Source organism: Gavia stellata, chromosome 8, assembly GCF_030936135.1.
Source record: "Gavia stellata isolate bGavSte3 chromosome 8, bGavSte3.hap2, whole genome shotgun sequence".
NCBI classification, from domain to species: domain Eukaryota; kingdom Metazoa; phylum Chordata; class Aves; order Gaviiformes; family Gaviidae; genus Gavia; species Gavia stellata.
The window spans coordinates 23,570,249-23,591,403 of record NC_082601.1 but is presented as its reverse complement, the minus strand read 5'-3'; the positions used below and the strand labels follow the sequence as shown (position 1 = coordinate 23,591,403).

Here is a 21,155-nt window from a genome sequence, read left to right as displayed (position 1 = left end):
GATTGGGAATGTTGGCAAAAGTGGCTAAGATCCCTTCAATTCTATGTTTGAAATACACATTTGAGAATCTTTATTCATGTTAAGAGTTCATATATATATATTTACATTTATATACATATATTCTTTTTTCCTTGGGCATCTAGTGCTAGTGAAAATAATGGAAGCATGAGCTTTTCAGCTTCAATCTTCTAAAGAATGCAACTTGATCCAATTACTTGAGACTGCATTTGATCTAATTACTTGAGGCTTTATCTGCAGACTCTGGAAGCCATGGTGTGAGTGGTAAGCACCCCCGGAAATACACAGCAAGTAAGGGAACTCAGAATTCGACATTACTAGTTCCTTAGTCTGATTTTTGTAAAACAGAAAGCTATCAGTAAATGGGTTTCCTGATCATAAAGCAGTTAGCTAATACCTATGAAAAGTGAGGAATATTTTTGCTTGTGTATTTTATTCATCTTCATTTCTGAATTTATAAATGGGAAATAAACTACATTTGAAGAAGTTACTTCTGTTTTTTCAAAGCAATTTTGTTTCTCTTTTCTTGTACTAATGTCACACTTCGGTGCTTGCAGAGGTAATTATGCTGGGCATATGCACAAGAATATTTTTTCCTCTGTAATGGAAACCACATGAGTGTCCTCAGAATTTCTCCACTTTACAAATACTGTTATTCTTTAGTATACTGAATTATTCAGATTGTGTAAGAGATTTCCAGGTACCTAATTTACATTATGAAAGATAAGTGCTCTAGATTCATCATAAATGGACATCAAACTGTAGGTCTACAGGTCAACTCTAATGCATTTATTTAAATTTCCTATCAATTTGATACTGGACAATAGTACAGCCCTGCCAGCAACAGTTACCAAAAAATGCTTGCATGTAAAATCTCCTGGCAAAGTAAAGTACTACCTTTTTCTGGTGGATGGGTTTTGTTTCAAAATTTAACTTGAAATAAAAGCTGTTGATTCAGGTGGGCTGCCACCAAGCATGTGGGTATTTGTGTTTGGTTCAGATACAGGGTTATTTCTAACAATGTAAAAAACTACTGGTTTGTGGCCAGGGTTTTCCTCCCATTCAAATGGAAGTTTATTTTTAGAATTTTCTGGGACTCTGCATAGGTACAGAGGGCAACACTGCTGTTCACAGCTGGAAAAGCACAACCCATAAGCATTTAGTGATTTCTGCTTCTCTGGTGTGTCCCAGCCCGTTCATAAGCAGTGTTGTGAATATACTCATAGAAGCGTTCAGGGCTAGTCATTCTGGATTCTCTATTCTTAAATAGCTTTCAAGGTGTTTTAAATTAAACAGAAACATCTCACCTGTTTCTGAACGAAAATGTCTATGTGTGACCTTCCAGGATGGAACATTTGCCATTATCTGTAGTGCAGCAACACACTGTGTATTTAGTGATAGAATTTCTTACATGAAGCCCAGAATCTTCTTCATCAAAGTCTGGGCTGCCTTTTGGTCATTACAAATTGCTGCATTTTTCAAAAGATTGATACTGATGTACAATTGTTGATTTAGCAGAATGTAACTACAAAAGTCTGCAGTAACTTACAAATAACAGTCACTAGAAAGTATAGTAAACTCTTGATGAGCAGTACTCGCACTATTTAATAAACAACGAAGTTTAAATGTCTTGGTCTGGGAGCAACTGCTTTAATAATTCAATCAGAAATGAGCATAAAATATCAATACCTGCTTAAGAGTTGGATCTTCTGCCTAAAAGCATAGATTCATACTAGTTTTTACCCTCATATCTTACTTATATAGTAGCAGATAATGGACAGGGCGCTCTTTCCTGGATACTAAGTGAAAACTTACTGAAGATAGGGTGGAAGTAGAGTATTGCTGCTGTTCTTTATTTCTACTGTTGTTTCATTACCTTCTTAGATCTCCTTTTTATGTTGTTTTTTCTTTCCACAATTGTACTTCACTTTTTCTTTTGCATTACACACTCACAATAGATAATTTTTGTAATTCTTCTAGAGCTCTTCACTGTTGCATCAGCTAGAAGGATCCACACTTCATTAGCAAAGCTTGCAGTGAAAAGAAGTAGTTGGATTTAGAATTACCACAGTCATAATGATGATGGTAGTGAGAAATTAGATGTTGGTCATCCCTCCAAGAGCTACTCTCCTGAGCCCATCTTTGGCTTGCATTTGGAAACACTCTTTACCACCGTGAAGCCTATAGCCTGTGTTTTGTTGTTGTGGGTGTTTTTTAATTTAAAATGAAAGCTCGCATTCTACAGAATCCAGATGTACCACACGGAACTCCATGCATCAGGCAGGCTGCACACAGTGATCTGGCTGAGCATTTGGTAGCTTTGGCTCAGACTGAACAACTCCTGACCCTTGACACAGGGAGAACCAGAGAATTGCTTGGTTTTTTAATATATATACACTTACTAAAGATATATTAAATATATATATATAAAAGGCAGTAAATATACATAATTTATTAATACTTCTCTTCAAACCAAAACAAACACAACCAGAAAACCTGAGTGATTTTATTTCTCACACAAAACCAACAGAAGGATTTTGTCTAACTGGTTTAATGGTAACTCTGCCATTTTCATATTACATATAAAATTTATCCTATACGATTTTACATACTTTGTTTAATTAGCAGTCTGTATTATAAAGTTGCATAGGTTAAACTACATAAGACAGACCACAGCAGATGGCATATGATCAGTAAGTCCACATCTTTCTTCTTGATGTCCAGTATTTCAATCCAGCTGCTGAAGAGAGGCAATAAATGCTGCATCTAGCATTAATGATTAACTGGTGAATACATGAAAAGCCATTATGGACTACAGACAAGTGCACAATGTTTCAGAGAAAAAAGAAATAAACCCCTCATGTAGTAGTACAAAATGTTAAGATTAAATCCTGCCTGAAAAACAGTAGTTGACTAATTCATATGTGTGAAGTCCTTAAATAACATCCAAGTTGAAGTCTCTGTAGTTGTTGCTTATGTCTTAAATATATTCAAAAATTCTCCCTCCTTTTTTATGAAACACTCTTTCTGTTTTTTCATGGCTTGAACATTCATCATCTTTTGCAGTATCGCAGACCATTTGGTAAACATAACAACTGAACCTCCTGTTAGGCTTCTGTTCTATATGTAATACAAGGTCTTTGTCAAAGTAAACTTCATGACTGTAAGTCTGAAATGAGAAGAAAAAATTCTCATTGCAGTCTCCATTTCCACGATTTCCTAACACTTGTACCATTTTCCCTGGGGAACAAAAAATATTTAACATTGGTGACCTCCATGATCAGACAGGAATTTTGTGTGGATACACACAGACTGCTCTTCTAGATAAAGGACAGAATTTTAAAACTTTGAGAGGTTTCACACGTGCCTATTTTTGGAATCTAAGTGCAACTCAGAGCATCTGATTTAAGATCCTAAGTTGCCTATACAGTCAGTGATAAAAGAGGTGCCAAAGGTGCTGAATATTTCAGATCATCTAAGTTGGACATCCACCTAAACTTGGACTATGAACAGCCCATTCCGTCTCTCCAAATACACACACAGTGAGGTCCATGCTTAATTCTATGCATGTGTAGTCTCACTAGCTTAACTTGAACTATTTACAAGTTGTAAAGTTAAGCTGATGTAACTAGCCAGAGGGCGACTATTCAAGCTGATAAATACTTCAGAAATACCTAAGGACCACCCCACCCCCAGCCAAAAAACCCAAATGAATCAACCAACAAAAAAAAATCTTAATTTCAAATCATGGAGACTTTCAGATGGAGACTGATGGAGTACTTAAAATTTTTGAGTTACGATTATTATTTTGTACAAATCTCATCCATAGCACTTGGCAACACTATTTTTATCTCTGCTTCAAATCTGACCAAAAACGGTAGGTAAATAAGTATGGGGAAGTGTTAGTGTTAACAAAAGTCAGGAATTCTCCTCACCACATCCCAGGACTCCAGTAATGGAATACTCTTAAGTAGAATCCCACGTTCGTTACAATGAAAGTCAAGGTGAGCTCTTCCATCAGCTCCTATTTGAGTGACTGCCACAGTGGATAACAAATCCAATTCATCTTCATAGTCCACAATTTTGAATGTCTTAGGAAAAAACAAAACCTCAAGTTTACAAATCAAACATAAATTTACATTCCCCTCTACCTAAATTGCATAGCTCTTTTTCTTGCAGGTGAAAGCAGAATTGGAAAAATTGCAGTTCTTAAGTCTTCTGGTCTGATAAAGAAAACTTTGCCAGTCTGATACCCAACAGGCATCTTTCCCAACACAAGTTGTCCAATGTATTTCAACAAAATTCCTTAAGACAGGAGAGAAGAAAGTGACGTTCTGAACAATCCTAATGTGCAAGTAGATGTGTTTTATATGTATCATACAGGAAATAGAAAAAAGTACTTTGAAAGTGGCAGAAGAAACATACTTAAACTCCATGCCCTCTCTTGAAGCAGCCATGTTAGAGACAGTATAGCTTAAAACCATAACTGGCTTTGAAGGGATGGGTAGATTAGGGTAATTCCATTCACATGAACACCTGTATGTTCTGTTCAGAGCTCTCTCTTGCTCCACAGAGTATGTGACAGTGAAGAACTGAGACCAAAAGGCAAAGATTGTGAACTGCCTTAATTGCCTCTATCTCACTGTCATGAACATGGTAACATACTCTTTAAATTCAAGCCAGTCTTTTTCTTCCATAATGGAAAAGTATCTACTGGAATCACAAATAAAGTATAACAGCAGGAAAAAAAGAGCGTGCAGACTCTAATTTTTATTATGTTTTATAAAAAAAAGTGGATAGAAATGAACTGCAGACCTTAAGGGTTATACTAGACTGTCCTGTATTTTTAACATAGTAAAATTTATTTCCTCAGAAAAAAGAATAGAAATGACTGCCAGAAACTGATGAATACTAACTGTTGTGCTTACGTCAATTATAGCTCCAGCTCTAGATAGAGAGCTAAAAAATATTCTTCATAACCTCTTGAAGACTCAGTACCAAGGCACATGGTGTTTTCACTCTCAAGAAGCAGTTACTCAAAGGAAGAGTGTTAAATACCTTATCGTGCAATCTAATCAAAGTAATTGGGAGAGAAAAATATAGTTTAGACATACTGTATCAAAGACTAGAGGAACCTAAAGCAGAGAAAAAAAGAAATGTTTCTTTCATTTCATAAAATGCTTTAGAAGTAATGTTTAAAGGAGATGTTTGAATGGAGAGAAGACTAATGGTTCGTCACATTAACATCTCATTTCTGTGCCACTGAAGTCGCATAGTTATGACAGTATCATGGGGCATAAGATCAGTTTTTAAAAGAAAGAGACTATCCATCCAAAGCACAAACGTCAACCAAGGAGAAAAGATGACAGACAGAGAGGGGAAATGAAGTAATTAGAAGTTAAGACGACAAAAGACAGCCGCAGAAGAGGAATAAAGAACTCAAAGATTAACACAGCTAATGGTTACAGCCACTGCACCTGAAACAAGAATGACTGCTGGCTAGCTGCACATCTTAAATAATCCATGAACTGCTCTTACTCACTACATCAGTTACCTCTTGTTCTGGGTCATCATCCAGCAAGTTAAAACGCTTTTTCACCACTCGACCAGAAGCTGTTACAGTAACAGTGTTGTTCACCTTTGGAGAAAAAGAAAAAAGTGTCTCTAGACTTCGGAGCATTTTAGTTTCTTCGCATCTATTTGACAATGTCTCTATTTCATGTCTTTTGCCTTCTGACCTTGTTTTCATCTCTTGGATCTTTTTTATTCATTAGCTATGCACGGCCCTAGTGCTTCTATCTCCTCTTTATAAGGGCTCATGAACTCAGTGGGTTTAGTTGGTATATTACTGATGTTTACTCATATTCAGAGGTTCTCAGTCCTGTAGAGGTGGCAAAGGTTCTCAGCTACCATAATTTTTAGAACAGAAGTGACTGGAGCAAAGATGCTGGACTGAGAATTAAGACAGCTAAGTCACCACCAATTTGTTTCTTAAACTCTTACTTCCAGAAAATGGGGAAAGTAGCATCTTAAACCACCACAGCTGCTTCCACTGAGCATCATTAACAGCAGAAACATTCAAAACTGGGGTATCAGTGTCTTAATGGAAGTTAAAAGGAAAAGGTACAGCACAGACAGGATTAGAACTCATTTCTTTGCTCGTAGTACAACAGAAGTTATCTAAACAAACCCTAAAAAAAAATGTATGGCAGGTCATTAGATGACAAAGCTTATCCTTTCTGAATTCAATGGAAGTTTTACTCCTGAGTTAGTGTAGATTTTTAATACACAAACTTTTCTTCTGCAGAAGCTTCAAAATTAATATCACTGATTTCCACAGACTTTACAGTACTCATAAACTATAAAAACTTGCTTTTATGTAAGACATAACTTTATATGCTGAAGCAAAATGACAGTTCCAGGCACTACCGAAAAATTTTCTTCACAAGTGTGCTCTTTAACCTTTTTGACATTTAGATTGTCTTTGTGATTTTCTGTCACAAAAGACTTCATGAAACAACCAAGGTGATTTAACAGCTCATTTCTACCAGGAGGTTCAGATCATTCCCTTACCACTTGTTTCTAACCTTTCTGCACTCTTCTCACCCACTGATGATTCAGTTCTGTTCTATTCCAGCTCCCGTTCAGCTCACCAAGCAAGCAGAAAAGTATTCATCTTTTCTGCTGGGTTATTATTCTATTATTTTAGTGCACGGATTTGGCTCACCAAGGGTTAGATGAATGCCAAACCTGTCACAAGGGAGTGATAGATGTTCATGGCCAGGAAAAGAAACAGACTTTTGGAAGCAATGTATTGTCTTTGTTGTCTTACGAAGACTTGCCACTAAGTTACGAGAGGCTTGAAACATTTCTAGCATTTGTATGATCAACTTACCTGAGCACCAGAGATGCACACAATTATCACTTGGTGGCACCTTCTTTTGAAGGAAATCTGTCACCATATTTTACATGTGTTTTATACCAGTGATACATGGTTATACTGCACACCATAAAGAATGCTGAAAACTAGAGAAAAGACTGGAGGTTTCAGAAAGCCATCCTGAAAGTGCTACTGTTTTCAAAATTTTTTTCATACAGCTTAAAGTTCAATGAAGACACGGAATAAACTTTCAATAAACTTTGAATTAAGCCCATAAAACACAGTGATTACTCACATACGCAAAACCCCTGTGTATTGCTCAAAATCATACATCTCTGACACTAAACTCACACAGTTTTCTCTGTTGGCCACAATCGTGAAATCTTCTGCAATCTCCATTTGATCTGTATTACTTTTAACTTCCTTAAGCTTCAAGACTCTACAGAAGAAACCAAAATGACAAAATAAGTCATGTATTCTAATCCACCTACTACAACACTTCTATATTTATAATTTAAAAAAAATCAGGTGTACTAAAACATCAGAAATAACTGAAATTGAAATAAATTATTTTTGTAATTTATGTTCATCAGTGAAATTTTAACACAGTGGTCCTTGAACATTTTTCATATAAAAATCTAGTGCTGCCTGACAGTGCCTACATTCGTCACATAGAAATCTGCAGATGTTTCTACCAGAACTTCTGATTCTGACAAATTAATAAATTTTACAGTTTCTAGGGCTTGATGAGTGTTTTGGCCTGCAAATTGTCAAACTACCGAATTTATGCAGTTATGCAGCTTTTCCTCTAATGTAAGTAAGATTTGAGATAAAAAGGCTCATACTTTATCAAATTCGGTCCCACGTGGATTATTCTACCTGACATATCTGGATGGAAATATATCCAATCAGGTTCCAGTGAACAGCATTTCATATCCTGTATGCCATTTTTTGCCTGAAGAAGGAAGGGAAAGCTTAGAATATTGGTATTTTGAAAGTCTCACAGATATAATTAAAGAGGAAACACTGAGCTCCTCTCCATATACCTCTAAAGGTTTTTAAGCATTGCTCCTAATCATGACCATAAGGGATGGCAGTGGAACAAGAAGTTCCAATTCTCAAGATATTCCATGGATCAGTTTCAACTTTTTTAATACGCAGTAAGCCATGACCTTGTACCACAGCTGTACATGGTCCTACCTCTCCTGAAACTAAGCAAAATTATCATCTAGCCTACACTCTGCAAACACTTCAACAATTCCAGCAATTTGAGTGTCAAAGACATGAGAAAAGCATTACCACAAACTTTGACTTGGACTTCAAACCTCAGGCTCAGCCTCTTTCGTGCAAATATTTGTGGAGCGTGTAAGCCTGGGATAGCTTGTGATTTCAGCTGCAAGCTGGTCAAAATCTTGGGATTTTGGCAGTGGCTTTTTGTTGTTAAATTTAGCTGACCCTGATCATTAAAATTTTCAAATGTATGAACCCACATAGAAAAAACTAGGTGAGAAAGGATTGTACAAGTCCTTTTGAATCAAAATTGATCTTCAGCTATGGTTGTGAAAGATCTGTTTTGAAAATAAGAGGTAGGAGGGGGATCATTGATTTGATCAGGCTAGTAAAAGAGATGAAGACATTTATAGATGAGAAGTTTTTTAGTGAAGAACCCTCAACTAATAGGCCTAGAAGCTGTTTGTATTACAGAATTATCTGCAGGTCAAATCCAGATCCAAAATAAAAGCTGACATAGAGAGCTCACATGAAAGAATATATGATGAATAAATAGTACATAAACAAAAATAATTAGGAATGCTGGATTAATCTGAGTAATAGAATCTTTCTAGGGAGAGAGAGAGAGAGAAGGTACAAATCAGGAATAAACTACAAACATTAAGGAAACTTATTCTACAATTTCTTAAAACTTAGTGTTTCTTTAGTCATGTCATTTGGTAGGCTGACTAGTTAGAAGTGCATTAAGATGTTACCATGCGAGGCATCAGGTAATGAGATTCTGCTCGAGCCTTAACTTTCAAGCCAAGAATACAGTGCTCTGTAGCACTGACAGTGCTACAATTATATTGGAATGAAGGAAATATCAGAAGCGGTACTAATTCAGAAGAAAACATTTTACGCATGACTCCACTGGATAGCAGATGTAACACTGTGGGGTGATCCCTGTGAGAGCACCACACTGGAAAACAAGGGTATTGTTACCTCGAGCGCTACTCAGAAGAGATAAAAGACAAACGTGATACACATTCATTTCAGAGAAGCTGCTATCTAAATATATTACCAAAGCATTGTCTTTCAGAGAGCAAATATGGAAGACTCCTTTATGTTTTTTCTTGTTAGGTGTGATGATATAATGCCAAGGGTAACCTCCAATTTGAAATGCATTCTCCAGAGAAGATGCTTCAAATAGCAAAGGTGGGGTATCTGCAAATATTCGGTAATGTTAACACCATTAATAGCAGAACAATCATAAATCCATTGATCCTTAAAATTCTAAATTCCAATAAAGCTATTAATTCTTCAGAACTTTTGAAGACTGGTGGAAATAACACTGACTGTGATCTTTTTTCTAGCACCAGTTATGCTACCTCTCCTGGCAGACAGGCACACATCTGCAGTTCCCTGTGGAACGTTACTGCCTTCTTGGATCTTCATGCTGAACTGCTCTTCTGATACCTTTGACTTCATTCCAAATGAGCTGGATAAGCAAAGACATAGCAAACAATTAAAATTAATCCAGCTCATCTGAATGAGAGAGACCTACACCTGAACAGATCAAAAAGCATATCAAAAGGGTCACTATTCTCTCGGGAAAAATAGTGATAAATAGCTGGAAACTGGCTAACAGCAGCAATCTCAAATAACAAAATTACATGCAGAAAGATACCTGAATGTGAATATTCCTTCTCCTTTTGGTAATACAACAAAATAATGTGGACCACAATGACTGCAATCTGTAGCTGAGTTCATAAAAATCAGTAAAAATCTAGGAATTTTTGTAATTAATGGCAAAAGGTATCTAGTTTTCCCCTCAGTTCAGTTGGGATAAATTACACAGATGTAATATGCCATTCTTACAAGTCTTCTGTGTACTAAATGGGAGAAGCATCTTTGAATGAAAAGGACCAACTAGCTAAATAAAAGCAATTTCTGCAGCTGCTATAACTGAATCAGTCTTAGACTGAAGATCAGCTCTTTCTAACAGTACAGAGAAGTGCTGGAGAAAAAATAATTGACAAAATGGGGAGAAAATCTGCAATTACAAGGGGCATTTAAACAGGCAGAATATAAAAACCCAAGCTGAATTACTGTGAGGAGAACAAGGTTCTTACCTGCACTTCTGTGTCCCAAAGGTCTCATCCAAATTTTGACTTGTTCTTGTCCTGCTTAGTTTAGATAATTATCCAGATCCTAGCCAATGGTGCTAAGATGTCACATGACATCAGAACTTATCTTTACATAGTGCTTCTCTGTTTTTCCTTCATTCATGTTTGCAAGAACTTAGCCATTTAGATTGAAAGGAATTAGTTCACTGCCCATGGAAATGAAGGCTTTCCTAAGCTGGAAAGTGGCTGTCTTCTAGTTGTCTTTTGGACTAACACATAGGAAATGATATAATAAAGTATCAGTTATAAAAACTGAGGCACCTGCTGAAAATGTAGAGAATGTTGAAGATAGAGGCATAAGCAAGGGACCTACTGATATTAAAATCTGTCAGAAAATGAAAAACGAGTCAAGAAAATTTGTTAACATTTTACCCTATTGACTTTTTCTTTTTAAATAAAGTATATATAGCAAGGCCCCTCAAAAATTCTGGTAGATGGACTAAATGATAGATTTAAAATCATTTCAATAATATATCAATCCTAAGCAGTACAGGCTGCTGATAAAATATGCCTTTCTTTTTATGCTCATTTGGCAAAGATTTGCAAGATCATAGCCACCTAAACCACAGTGTGACTGCTGCCTCAACTCTTTCCTGCTATGTGTCACTTGCTCTTGTTGCTCAACACCTCCTGTTCTCATTGTTTGTAAGTCCTTTCCCTAGCATTGACAGTTTTCAATCTCCAGTTGAGCTTCTTTGTTCACTTCCTTAAAACTCTCCAGTCTCATCTAAACATAAAGCCATAAAGTTGTTCCTGGCAGCACTAACAAGTATTTGTTCTAAATGTAAAAAAATCTGAGCAAAATATCTTCCTCTCTGTTGTTTGGTGTTTTTTTTTTGTTTTGTTTTGGTTTTTTTTAATGAAATTACTGTATCCTCTAATAATAAATCAAACTACAGTTTTAAGTTCTGGACCTTTCAGAAAGTGACATGATGAAGATTTATAGGTACCTTTTCCATTCCTTCCACCACAACCAAAATCAAATTCCTTACCAGTCAACAGCTGTAAATGATGTGGTAGGTACATCGTAGCCTGTAAGTTTTGATCTCTATACACTTTCTCTTGCGTACCTAACACACTATAAAAACAGCACTGCCATCCCTTCAGGCAATTTCTGTAGGGATGCTAGGACTAAATAAGCAGGAAAATAACACATAGTTAAATGATAGTAAATACAAGCTTAAACTCTGAAACTGTTAAAAACTCGCTCACTGAAGCATTACATCACATTGAATAGTCAGTCGGCCATCTCATTCTTCAAAGAAAACAGCTCAAAAACCACAGGAATGCAACTATCTGCAAAGAGCAGCCATGGCAAATGTCTGCCATGAGTTCAAAACTTCCTAACCACAAATTCTTGAATACGATTCAAGATCAAAAATGTTTTCTCCGGTACATTGGTTTTAAATCTCAAAACTAAAAACTACAATGATCTATAAGACATGAGAACAAATCTGGTACAGGCTTCCTATTAAAGCTCCCACAGCATGTTTTTCACAAGGCCTCTAACATTAAATTGTGGTTTTGCAGACTGAGACAGAGAGGAAAATGAGGAGAAATTTCCCTTAGCAGAACCCGAGACATGAATTATAGCAGCCTATCACTTTGCTTTGATAAAACATTGTGTTATAACTGAAAGCCTTCACTATGTAAGTCTGTATTTTATTTTTGTCTGTTTCCTTAGGTTTATGTAAATCTGGTTTGGTTTGCCTATTATTATCTGATACTGTTTGTGAACATAAAGATCAAAAGCATTTTTTAGGTGGACAGTCACCTGTAAAAACCATTTAATACAGAAACATTAAATATTAGAGAAATAAAAGCATGCATTATTTGTTATTGGTGAAACCTACTATTTTTTTTTTTTAAGTGCCTCAAGTGTGAACTTGTAAGAATGTATTTTTAAACTAAAAAAAAAAGTTTCAAAGAAAGTCTCAGGCTTTGGTCATTCATTAAGGTTCTTAGCACCAAATTCTAATCTCAAATGCACCAACAAAAATGATTGTTTGGTTTCAGAGAAATTTAAGTCATTACATAAAGCAGAACATTCGTAAGTTAATGATTTGAGGCATAAGAATTGTTTTTGATAGATAATTTGTTCTCTCCTCAGGAATTAATTTTATTGAAACTGGCACATTTCTGACAACTTAAGAATTATAAAAATGTGACTTGGACAAATTTTATCCTGTCTCCTTGAATTCCCGCTGCAAGTTAGATTAAACATTCTCACATCTTTTGCTTACATACCATATACTGTTTCTGGGTGTTACTAACAGCTGTCCTAGCCCTTCCTCTTTCCCAAGAGCAGTTGTGTCTCAGAAATAAGGAAGGGGGTTCCACTTCATGCATTGCTTATGAAGTTTTCAAATAGCTTAGTTGCTGTACTAGTTTTCTAGCCAAGTCCTATGTAATTAATTCTTGTAATTAGAAGTAAAGCAAAGCACATTTTTACTGTAACATAAACCAAGAAATATAGTTACAGCACAATATGAGTACAGTAATCTTAGTCTTTTCTTGGTGTGAAATAAGTCATAATCCATAAAAGCCACCAGCCAAGATAATACAAAGATCATAAATACCTGTTATTTTAATGTTACATGGAAGACCAAATGGATACTTTCCTACAACTCCCACTTGACCATTCCAGTTGAATTCATGTCCCAAATCAAATGGCTGTTCCATGAACTAAAATAACACAGCACAATTTAGCTTTATTGATGCGTATTTACTTGCTGTTTAGTTTTACTGCTCTGTTACTCCTGCATTCTTTATCTTGTTAGGTACTGCTTGAAATTTTATTTTCAAATTAATATTTGATTTTTGATTGGAAAAATATAAACTCAAAAGTCTCACTGCAGTTCTGTTTCAGATCAAACAATCTTCCATGCCCATCAGTTTCTAGCCTTAACGCTCATCTGTAACTACAGACTACGTGTGTAAAGAGGAGCATGTCCTGGTCTAGCATTAACATAGCTCCTCTCTATATGCACTTAAGTGCCTGTCTGACCCTGTATCTCTTATGTTTTGCCAGCTGTAACTGGTGGGTAGAATTTTCTGATAATGTACCCATTTGCATCTTCCAACTGTAAATAGATTTAGGCAAGAACTCTATCTTTTGACACATTCCCCATGTACCTGTGTGGCATTACATGAATATTTATGATTTGTTGCCCCAAAATAGCATGGACTCTATGAAAAATTTTGTATTTCATTACCTGTTCAGAGATGGTCTGGAAGTTATAGAGCCTGACCAGACCCATGCTATACATTACAATCAGGATTCCATTAGAAACAGCAACATCTGTCACACTATTACCAAATACCTGGAAAAAAAAAGGAGAAGAAAAATGTTCTATTAGGGAATAAATAATTGAGAGACAACGCAAAATACTGACATTATGTCCTTAATTTTGCAATCGCTTTGATTTTTTTATTCTGACCAAACCCTATGATCAGTGTTTTAGTTCATGAAGTTTTCTGTAACTCATCTGTTCTGCTGAGTTTCTGTAATACTTTGCACTGCAGTAATACCTGAGGTTAGATTAGTCATATTCTGCAAGCAGATTCATTCTCCAATCAATTCTCAGTTATCTTCATACCATGTTACCCAGTTGTTATAACGCATGAATAGATTATATTACCCTGCATCCCACAGGAACGTTAGCAAAGCTAACAACTCGATCTAAAAGTACTGATTTCAGATCTTCTATTCTTTCTTCATCACCAGGGTAAAATACTAGTCTAATCATGGCTCTACAACTGCGTACAGCTGTACTAAAACGACATTATCCAGCTGTCACAGAGTACAGGATCCTCTCTGAATCCAAATTAGACACATACATGAGAAGCTGACTTACCCCTTTTAACAATTATGCAGTACTCATTTGTGCCATCGCTTAACAGATCTCCACTGAGAAAAACCCAACAAACTAATTCTTAGTATTTAATGAATAACAACACGTGAAGTTCGTAAATTTTTTTTAATAGAGATGCTTGGAAATGTAGTTTTCGTTTCTTTAATCTGAATCACTATGTGAAAAAGCAATTAAAACAGGGTTAAAACAGGCTTAAAAACAATTAAAAAAAATAAAAAAGAAACCCAAAAGCTGTAATACTCCTAAATCTTAACACTATCAATGATCTTGTGATCAGTGTGGTCCTGAAAGATAGATTCACTCCTGAGACCTTGCCTTTTATTTAGTCTTATGGCTCTTTCTCAATACATTTGTTAGTTTAGGTCCCAGTGTCTTCCAGACTAATAGTCTTCCAACCCTAAACTCTCCTTTCTATCCTTGAGACCTTAGGTAGTCTGAACTCAGACTTCATTGTGGTGTACCATCTCAGTAAAATGGATGCATTAGGTGCATTCTGCAGTCTTGAACAGTAACCCTAGTCCTAACTCTTAACAGTTACATTCCACTGATCTGTATCAGGTTTGGCATTGCATTTGCTGGTTGCTTCCTCTGCTAGGTGTATTCTGAAATCCCAAATTCTGCCCTGATGTTATTCCTAGCTGTAACAATTACTCTGACAAGTACTCAGTACAAGCCCAACTGAAGAAGTACTCTTTTAGACCTTTTGCCTACTATGACTGTGATGAATCTGGCATGCCATTCTTAACCAGATTGAGAATACCTTTGATACCAGTAACAACTGTTTTTTCCAGTCCTAAATACGAATTTTGAACAGAACAACACACAGGGCCTGTAAACTTTCATGGGCCCAAATGAAAAATGTTTAACCCCACTCCTTCACTTGCCAGCCCAATCTCAATTACAGCCTCAACCCAGCACCAGCTAAAACCCACTAATAGCTCCAGACCCCAAATGAGACTGTAGCTCACAAAGCTCGGAAGACAGAGTTCCATGTTTATATTGTTCCATTTACAGGTTGTATCCAGAGCTCTCTTGACTGAAAATAGACTTTTTTTTTTTTACCAGAACAGTGAAACTTGCCATCTGGCTTGAGGTTTCCCAATATATACATTCTTACTTACAGGTCACAAACCAACCTCAGAAAGGTTGTTTGCTCTTGACTGATAAAGCAAGACACATATTTACGTTCTGCCATTCAATATCAATGATAATACAAGTTTGAAACATTTCTAACTGCACATAGAATTCATAGACTATTACTAGGAGTGGGTCAGAAGCACATCTATCTTTCTTTAAAGAGGCGAAAAGAAGTCTACAAACACTTCAGGATTCCCTAATTCTTATGATTGCTATAAGTAAAGACTAACGTCCTGCGTGCCAGAGAGTAATTCAATAACAGAATGCATTTGTATTTTCTCTTCTGGTCATTCGAATTAAGAATCTTCCCCCCCAATGCCCCTATCAGACACAAGAACAACAGCGCTAATTAACGTTTCAGGGCACTATGCTTTTATAAGCTGTAAGTATGACTTCTGAAATTCTGGGGCAATTGCCTAAACAATGCCTCTCATGCAACTACAGTACAGATCACGATTAATAGAGGAATTAACTTACCTTTTTGTTTATTTCTAGCATTCCGATGAATGAAAGAGGCAAAACTTGGAATACAGCAAGATAGAATAATACAGACTGTTGGATACCTGCCTGGGAAGGAATAACAATACTGAATATAGTTGTTACACTTGAGGCATTTATTAACGGTAGGACATCTTCAGCTTCTACTATAATAAAAAAGTGTCATGCCTCCATCTGTGTCCTTGTAAATTTGTTTTGATCGATTTTGTGAAAATTTAAGAATAACAGATTTTTCAACAAACTCACCTGTCGTGCTGCTGCAGGGAGCTTATTCTGAGCTGACTTTACAACCATTACCTCTTGAGGAGTATCCCAGCTCAGATACCTATTTGTGACAAGAAAGGCCTTAGTCATTTAAAAATCTTTTAATAATAAACATATTATTTCACATAAAATATAATCTACTATAACTAGGCAGATCCCTGTGTCCAGGCAAACTATTCAGTATTTGATTTGGGCGAGGCACCTGAGACGTTTGCTGTTTGCAATAATGGCTTATTCCATACAGGACTGTAAGAAAAATTCTGAAAGTATGAACATTCACTGTCTTAATTTTTCTCCTTCCCTTCATGAATCACTGCTTTCTTATCCTTCAGCCTAAGGGATATCATTTCTTCTGAGAACTGAAAAAAAAAGATGCAGTTTACCAGAAGCAGTAACTGCTCTGCTTTTAAAGAGCAAAATGGCTACCCCATGGAGAAGAATGCTTGCAAGTTAAAAATGCTTAAACTTTAAACGTATTTTTCTTATGTTGTATAAAGTTTGTTTTACAGCTCTTAAAGGTCCTCTCCTGATATGTTGCCATTGCAATATTAAAGGCTGTAAAATTGTCAGAGAAAAGCCAATCGTAGCCTAGTTTTTGTGGCTTTTGTGGAACTTGATACCAAATTTGAGACCGTAATGCTTAAGCTGCTGAAATTCTTCTATACAAACAGCATGCAGGAACAGTATTCCAGTAATATGCTAGACTAACAAACCTGAAGTCAGCCACAGGACAGTACTAAAATAAACACGATTCCCTTGTTCCAGTATAGTACTAATGATTGTTAATTACATAAAGCCCAGTCAATGTTTAATACCTGAATTTGCAATAGGAACCAGCAAGGTATATTTTTTCCAGTATTTCTCCGCTATCAGCAGCGAGACGTAGAAGCCAGTTCTGCACTGTCAAGACTATCAGGGAAGATTTATAGTCTGACGGACTTGGTAGCATTTCCCCCTACATAACAAAAAGTTATTAGAAAAAAGTTTGTACCAGGAGGGTACATAACATTCTGACACAGTAACCAGAAAACAAAAGTTAATACACATTCCTCAAAAACTAAAGGTGGAAAGCTGCCTGCTAATCACATCAGGATCTCTAACCTCATGCCTGTGCCAAATAGTCAGCTGACTATACCATAAATAATCTGTTGTCACACTTTTTGCAAGGCAGTTACCTTTTCTAGAAAAGACACCTTTTAAAACTTCTTTGCCTTGCACAAACGAAGTATAACTGTTTACTGATCTAATCAATACCAGTCTTGAAGTGACAATTGTTTAAATATTGCAGAGTAAGACATTCAGTGGTGACTCAACAGTAACTGCTAAGAATGGTATTCACACTGCTTTATTTTTAGGCACCTCAAGGATGGGGCTAATATTCCTAAGCTTTGTGGACAGAGGATGAGAGAAAAACTCAAGGAGGAGGGAAATTATATAATCTATTAGCTAGAAACAGTAGAACAGCTTTTGGGTGAGTTACTTTAATGGGTCTTCAGTTTATCGGCCTTTTTTTATGTCAACAGATCAGGTATAAACTGAAACTCCCACCTACTACACTTGCTAATTAAAAAATAAAGAAAAAAATAAACAATTTATTTTGTAAGGAATTACAATTAGTTGCATAAACATAAAGGCACTGTTTTTAAAATCTTCCACGAATGCTCACAAAAAAGCATTTGAATGCGCTATTGAGAAATTCAGAGAAGTATACCTCAAAACATTCAGTCAAAATAAATAAGCACATGTTGCAAACCCTAGATGACCTAACTCCATAAAAACACTGAGAAAATAGTTCACAGGGAAAGAATACTCTATTCTAAATATGTTTCACTGAAAGATATTAATTTGTTTTTCTGCACAACAACACTCTATTAAAAAGTAATCTTACCAGTGGGCATTCCAATAATAAAGCATCTTCTATTTTTTCTGACTTAGAACACTTTGGCTTTTGATAAAGTATTCTTGGCTCTTGTGCAATGCTGGAGGAAAATGATTGCTAATCATTAGTCTACTTTATAAACTACTTTCTATCAACATGTCATTTAATGCAGTTTTATAAATCCTGTCTTCTCTTTAGGCAGGTCAGAAATCTAAACATCTTATTTTTACTTTGTAAATATAACCTGAAATTGCTCACAAAATAAGGCCTAATAAACAATAGTTAGTATAACGTAATATTGAAAAGCTAACCTTCTCTATATTTGGGGTTTGGTGTTCTGGTTTTTTGTTTTGTTTTTAAATAACAAACTTAATAGTAACATTCTTACTTTAGTGATATACATTAAAAAGAAAGCATATTCCAGAAACTAACGATCATCCTGGAACCCTTTCCTCAAGCTCTTCCAATGTTGCCTTTCATAATATAAAGGTGCAGCATCATGTACAGATCCTTTAAAAAACCCCACTACTAGAATAAAAACTTTGCAGTGTGCACAGTTTTCCCATCAGGGAGAGAATAAGATAAAGATAAACCTGAAAGATGCTAGGCAGGTTAACCCAGTACTGGAAAGCATTCAGACAATGTAGGCATAAAACACGGCTAAGTAGATTTAGATCTCTGCTGTAAGCGATAGATTAATTTAATTAACTCTCAGTGGTTTACACTGACAGAGTAATTTGTCTTTTATGTATCATATGACACTTTCTCAAAACTGTTCTGACCACAACTTACTCAGCAACACAGTTCTCCAAGTCCCTGCTACCTCCCTCACAAGAAGGATGGGCAAGGACAAGGACTGGTGTACACAGGACTTGCAGTCCTCTACCTGGCTCTGTGCTGCCTCCTAAGCTGTGCCTCTCTCTGCAGCTTATCATGGAACAAGAGAGTACATCAGATCAGAGAACTGATCCACAAAATACATTAACAAAACCAGCAAGTACTCTGCACGCTGTAGTTTTACGTGAACAATAATTTACCTCTTCAATGCAGAATTTATAGTACCAAGCTTGTTACACGGGCTGATTTTGTGACGCATTCTTTAGCACACTGCCAGTTACGAGATCACAAAGAACTACCATTCGTTTGGTTTTTTAGTGCAAAATTATAAAATGCTGATAATCTTCCACTCCGGTCAAAGTGCTCTGAAAACTGAAGTTATACAGCACCAGTAAGATCAGACTTTCCTTCACCAAAGCAGGTGTCACATTAAGACACAATGGCATCTGAGTATAAATTAACAAAGATTCACGCACCTGGTTATTTTTTGTTCATAAGTAAATTCCACTCAATTCACAGGGGCTATTTGGATGAGTAAAGTTAGCAACACGTCTAAAACAGAATCATAGTGTTGAAACTGTAAGCCAGGGTAACTTTTAATTGTAAATTTATTACCTGCTAATACAGCACTGATAATTGTCTAAGTAAATTCTTCCTCTCTCATATGCAATAGGAGATGCAGAATGAGTTGTCCAAACGTTCTTGAACTTAGTACTTTCCTGAAACAGACAGTGGTTGTAACAGTGATGGCTTTTGTAACAAACCTTGCTTTTGGAAAATATTTTATTTGGCTCCTGTGCTGCTTAATAACTTACTTTGATTGAACCGTTGCTGTTGAACACATAAAGAAAAATCTTACTTTTTTTTTGAACCAAGTTAAAAGACCTTTCTTAGGGAAACTTTGTCTTTTTTTAAATCAAATTAAAAGATCTTTTTATTAGCTATTATGAACAGAACAGGTAATGAATATTTTGTCATTAACTTGCCTGCATTAGAACTGGCAACTAAACTTTAATGGCAACTTTTAAAATCAAGGACAAAAATCCCCAGTGTTAATTGGACATAACTGGTTTAGATGTAATTAATTGAATTTACTGAACATCTGACTCCATTCTGCTGTTGGTGTTTCATGTGAAAGATAAAAGAATGTGTTTACAGTTATTTGCAAAAAGTGCCTGAAATGTTAACAGGATAAACTGCTCACATCAAGTTTCTTGCGTGCATTAGAGACATCAGGAGCTCTATACCATTAACAAAGGTTCCAAAGGTTCCAGTCTTAAAAAAAAAAAAAAAAAAAGTGTTTGTGTAAGTCAGATGTACTCATTTTTATCTCCAAAAACCTTGTGTGCCCATTGATCTAGTTGCATAAGTGGACAATTTAGCTGACTTCCAATAAATGTATTTTCACTAAAACACAATTGCCAATTCACTTCCATGTATTCACTTTCAATGCATTTCTATCAACTACTGCATGGGAACAGTGATTGTTTTGATAAAAAAATCAAGTTCACTTTAGTCTGTAATTGGCTTAATTCCTATTTTTTCTGCAATGTAAATTTCACTTACACACTAGGGGTATGTTTACCTGAAGACCTCTGCTGATTGTCTTACTTTGTTCTGAGAACTTAATTCAAATTTAACATTGATGCTCCCTAAACCACTATGAATTTAGTGTTGGTATTAAAACTTAAGCCATCTTAGGGGAGAAAATAAGTGATATAAAATCTCAGAAAAGGCTATTTCTAACACGATTATTAGATTTACAAGTGCTTCTGCAGTTTTTCCACAGCATAGTCCTCTGTACATGCCTAGGTCTGAGCCTCATGAAATAAACGTAACCATTTGTAACTCTCTTCGGCAAAATTGCAGCTTTTTTCTCCCCAAACTTGTTAGTCAGCGTGACCCAGGGACTTCCCGAACATCTGGGTTGAGGACTGACGCTCAGACCACCCCGGCTGAAAGCCAGTAGACGCAAGGGGTTCAGCCAGCGCTGGACAGCATCGCTATTACCTGACATATTATGTTTCTGAGGAATCCCAGGTTTTTTCTGTGGGCGACACCAGCATCTCTGGCATAAAAGCCGTGGGCCCTGCGGGTGAGGAGGCGGCAGACGTTGTGAGCCCCGGGCGCCCGGGAGGCGGCCCTCCTCCCGCCGGCGGCTGAGGCGGCTGCCTGGGGGCACATCCCTGGGCCTCGCGGCAGGCTCGGCTTTCTCCCCCGTTTCCGGCTCGCTCTTGGCGGGGCGAGCAGCCTTGCAGGGCCCGGACCCGCGCCGGGTTTCTCTCACCCCCCCGCCCTGCCCGGCGAGCGGTGAAGCGAAGCGGGAAGAGGCCCAAGCAACCCCGTGCTCTTTCTGACTCCGAGAGACG

General features: G+C 36.6%; 1 protein-coding gene across 1 annotated transcript; it reads right to left on the bottom strand.

Annotated features, from left to right (window-relative positions):
• Positions 1-2,559: 2,559 nt before the first annotated feature.
• Positions 2,560-20,970, bottom strand: DCAF17 (DDB1 and CUL4 associated factor 17). The gene is made up of 14 exons (XM_009814758.2): positions 20,797-20,970; positions 19,402-19,505; positions 17,959-18,049; positions 16,886-17,025; positions 16,053-16,131; positions 15,786-15,875; positions 13,512-13,619; positions 12,876-12,981; positions 9,192-9,334; positions 7,744-7,853; positions 7,250-7,337; positions 5,573-5,656; positions 3,954-4,109; positions 2,560-3,187 (listed from the first exon to the last, which is right to left on the bottom strand). Exons 1-14 carry the CDS (start codon positions 20,968-20,970, stop codon positions 2,999-3,001), a joined length of 1,662 nt encoding a protein of 553 aa, XP_009813060.2. The 3' UTR covers positions 2,560-2,998.
• Between the last annotated feature and the right edge of the window lie 185 nt (positions 20,971-21,155).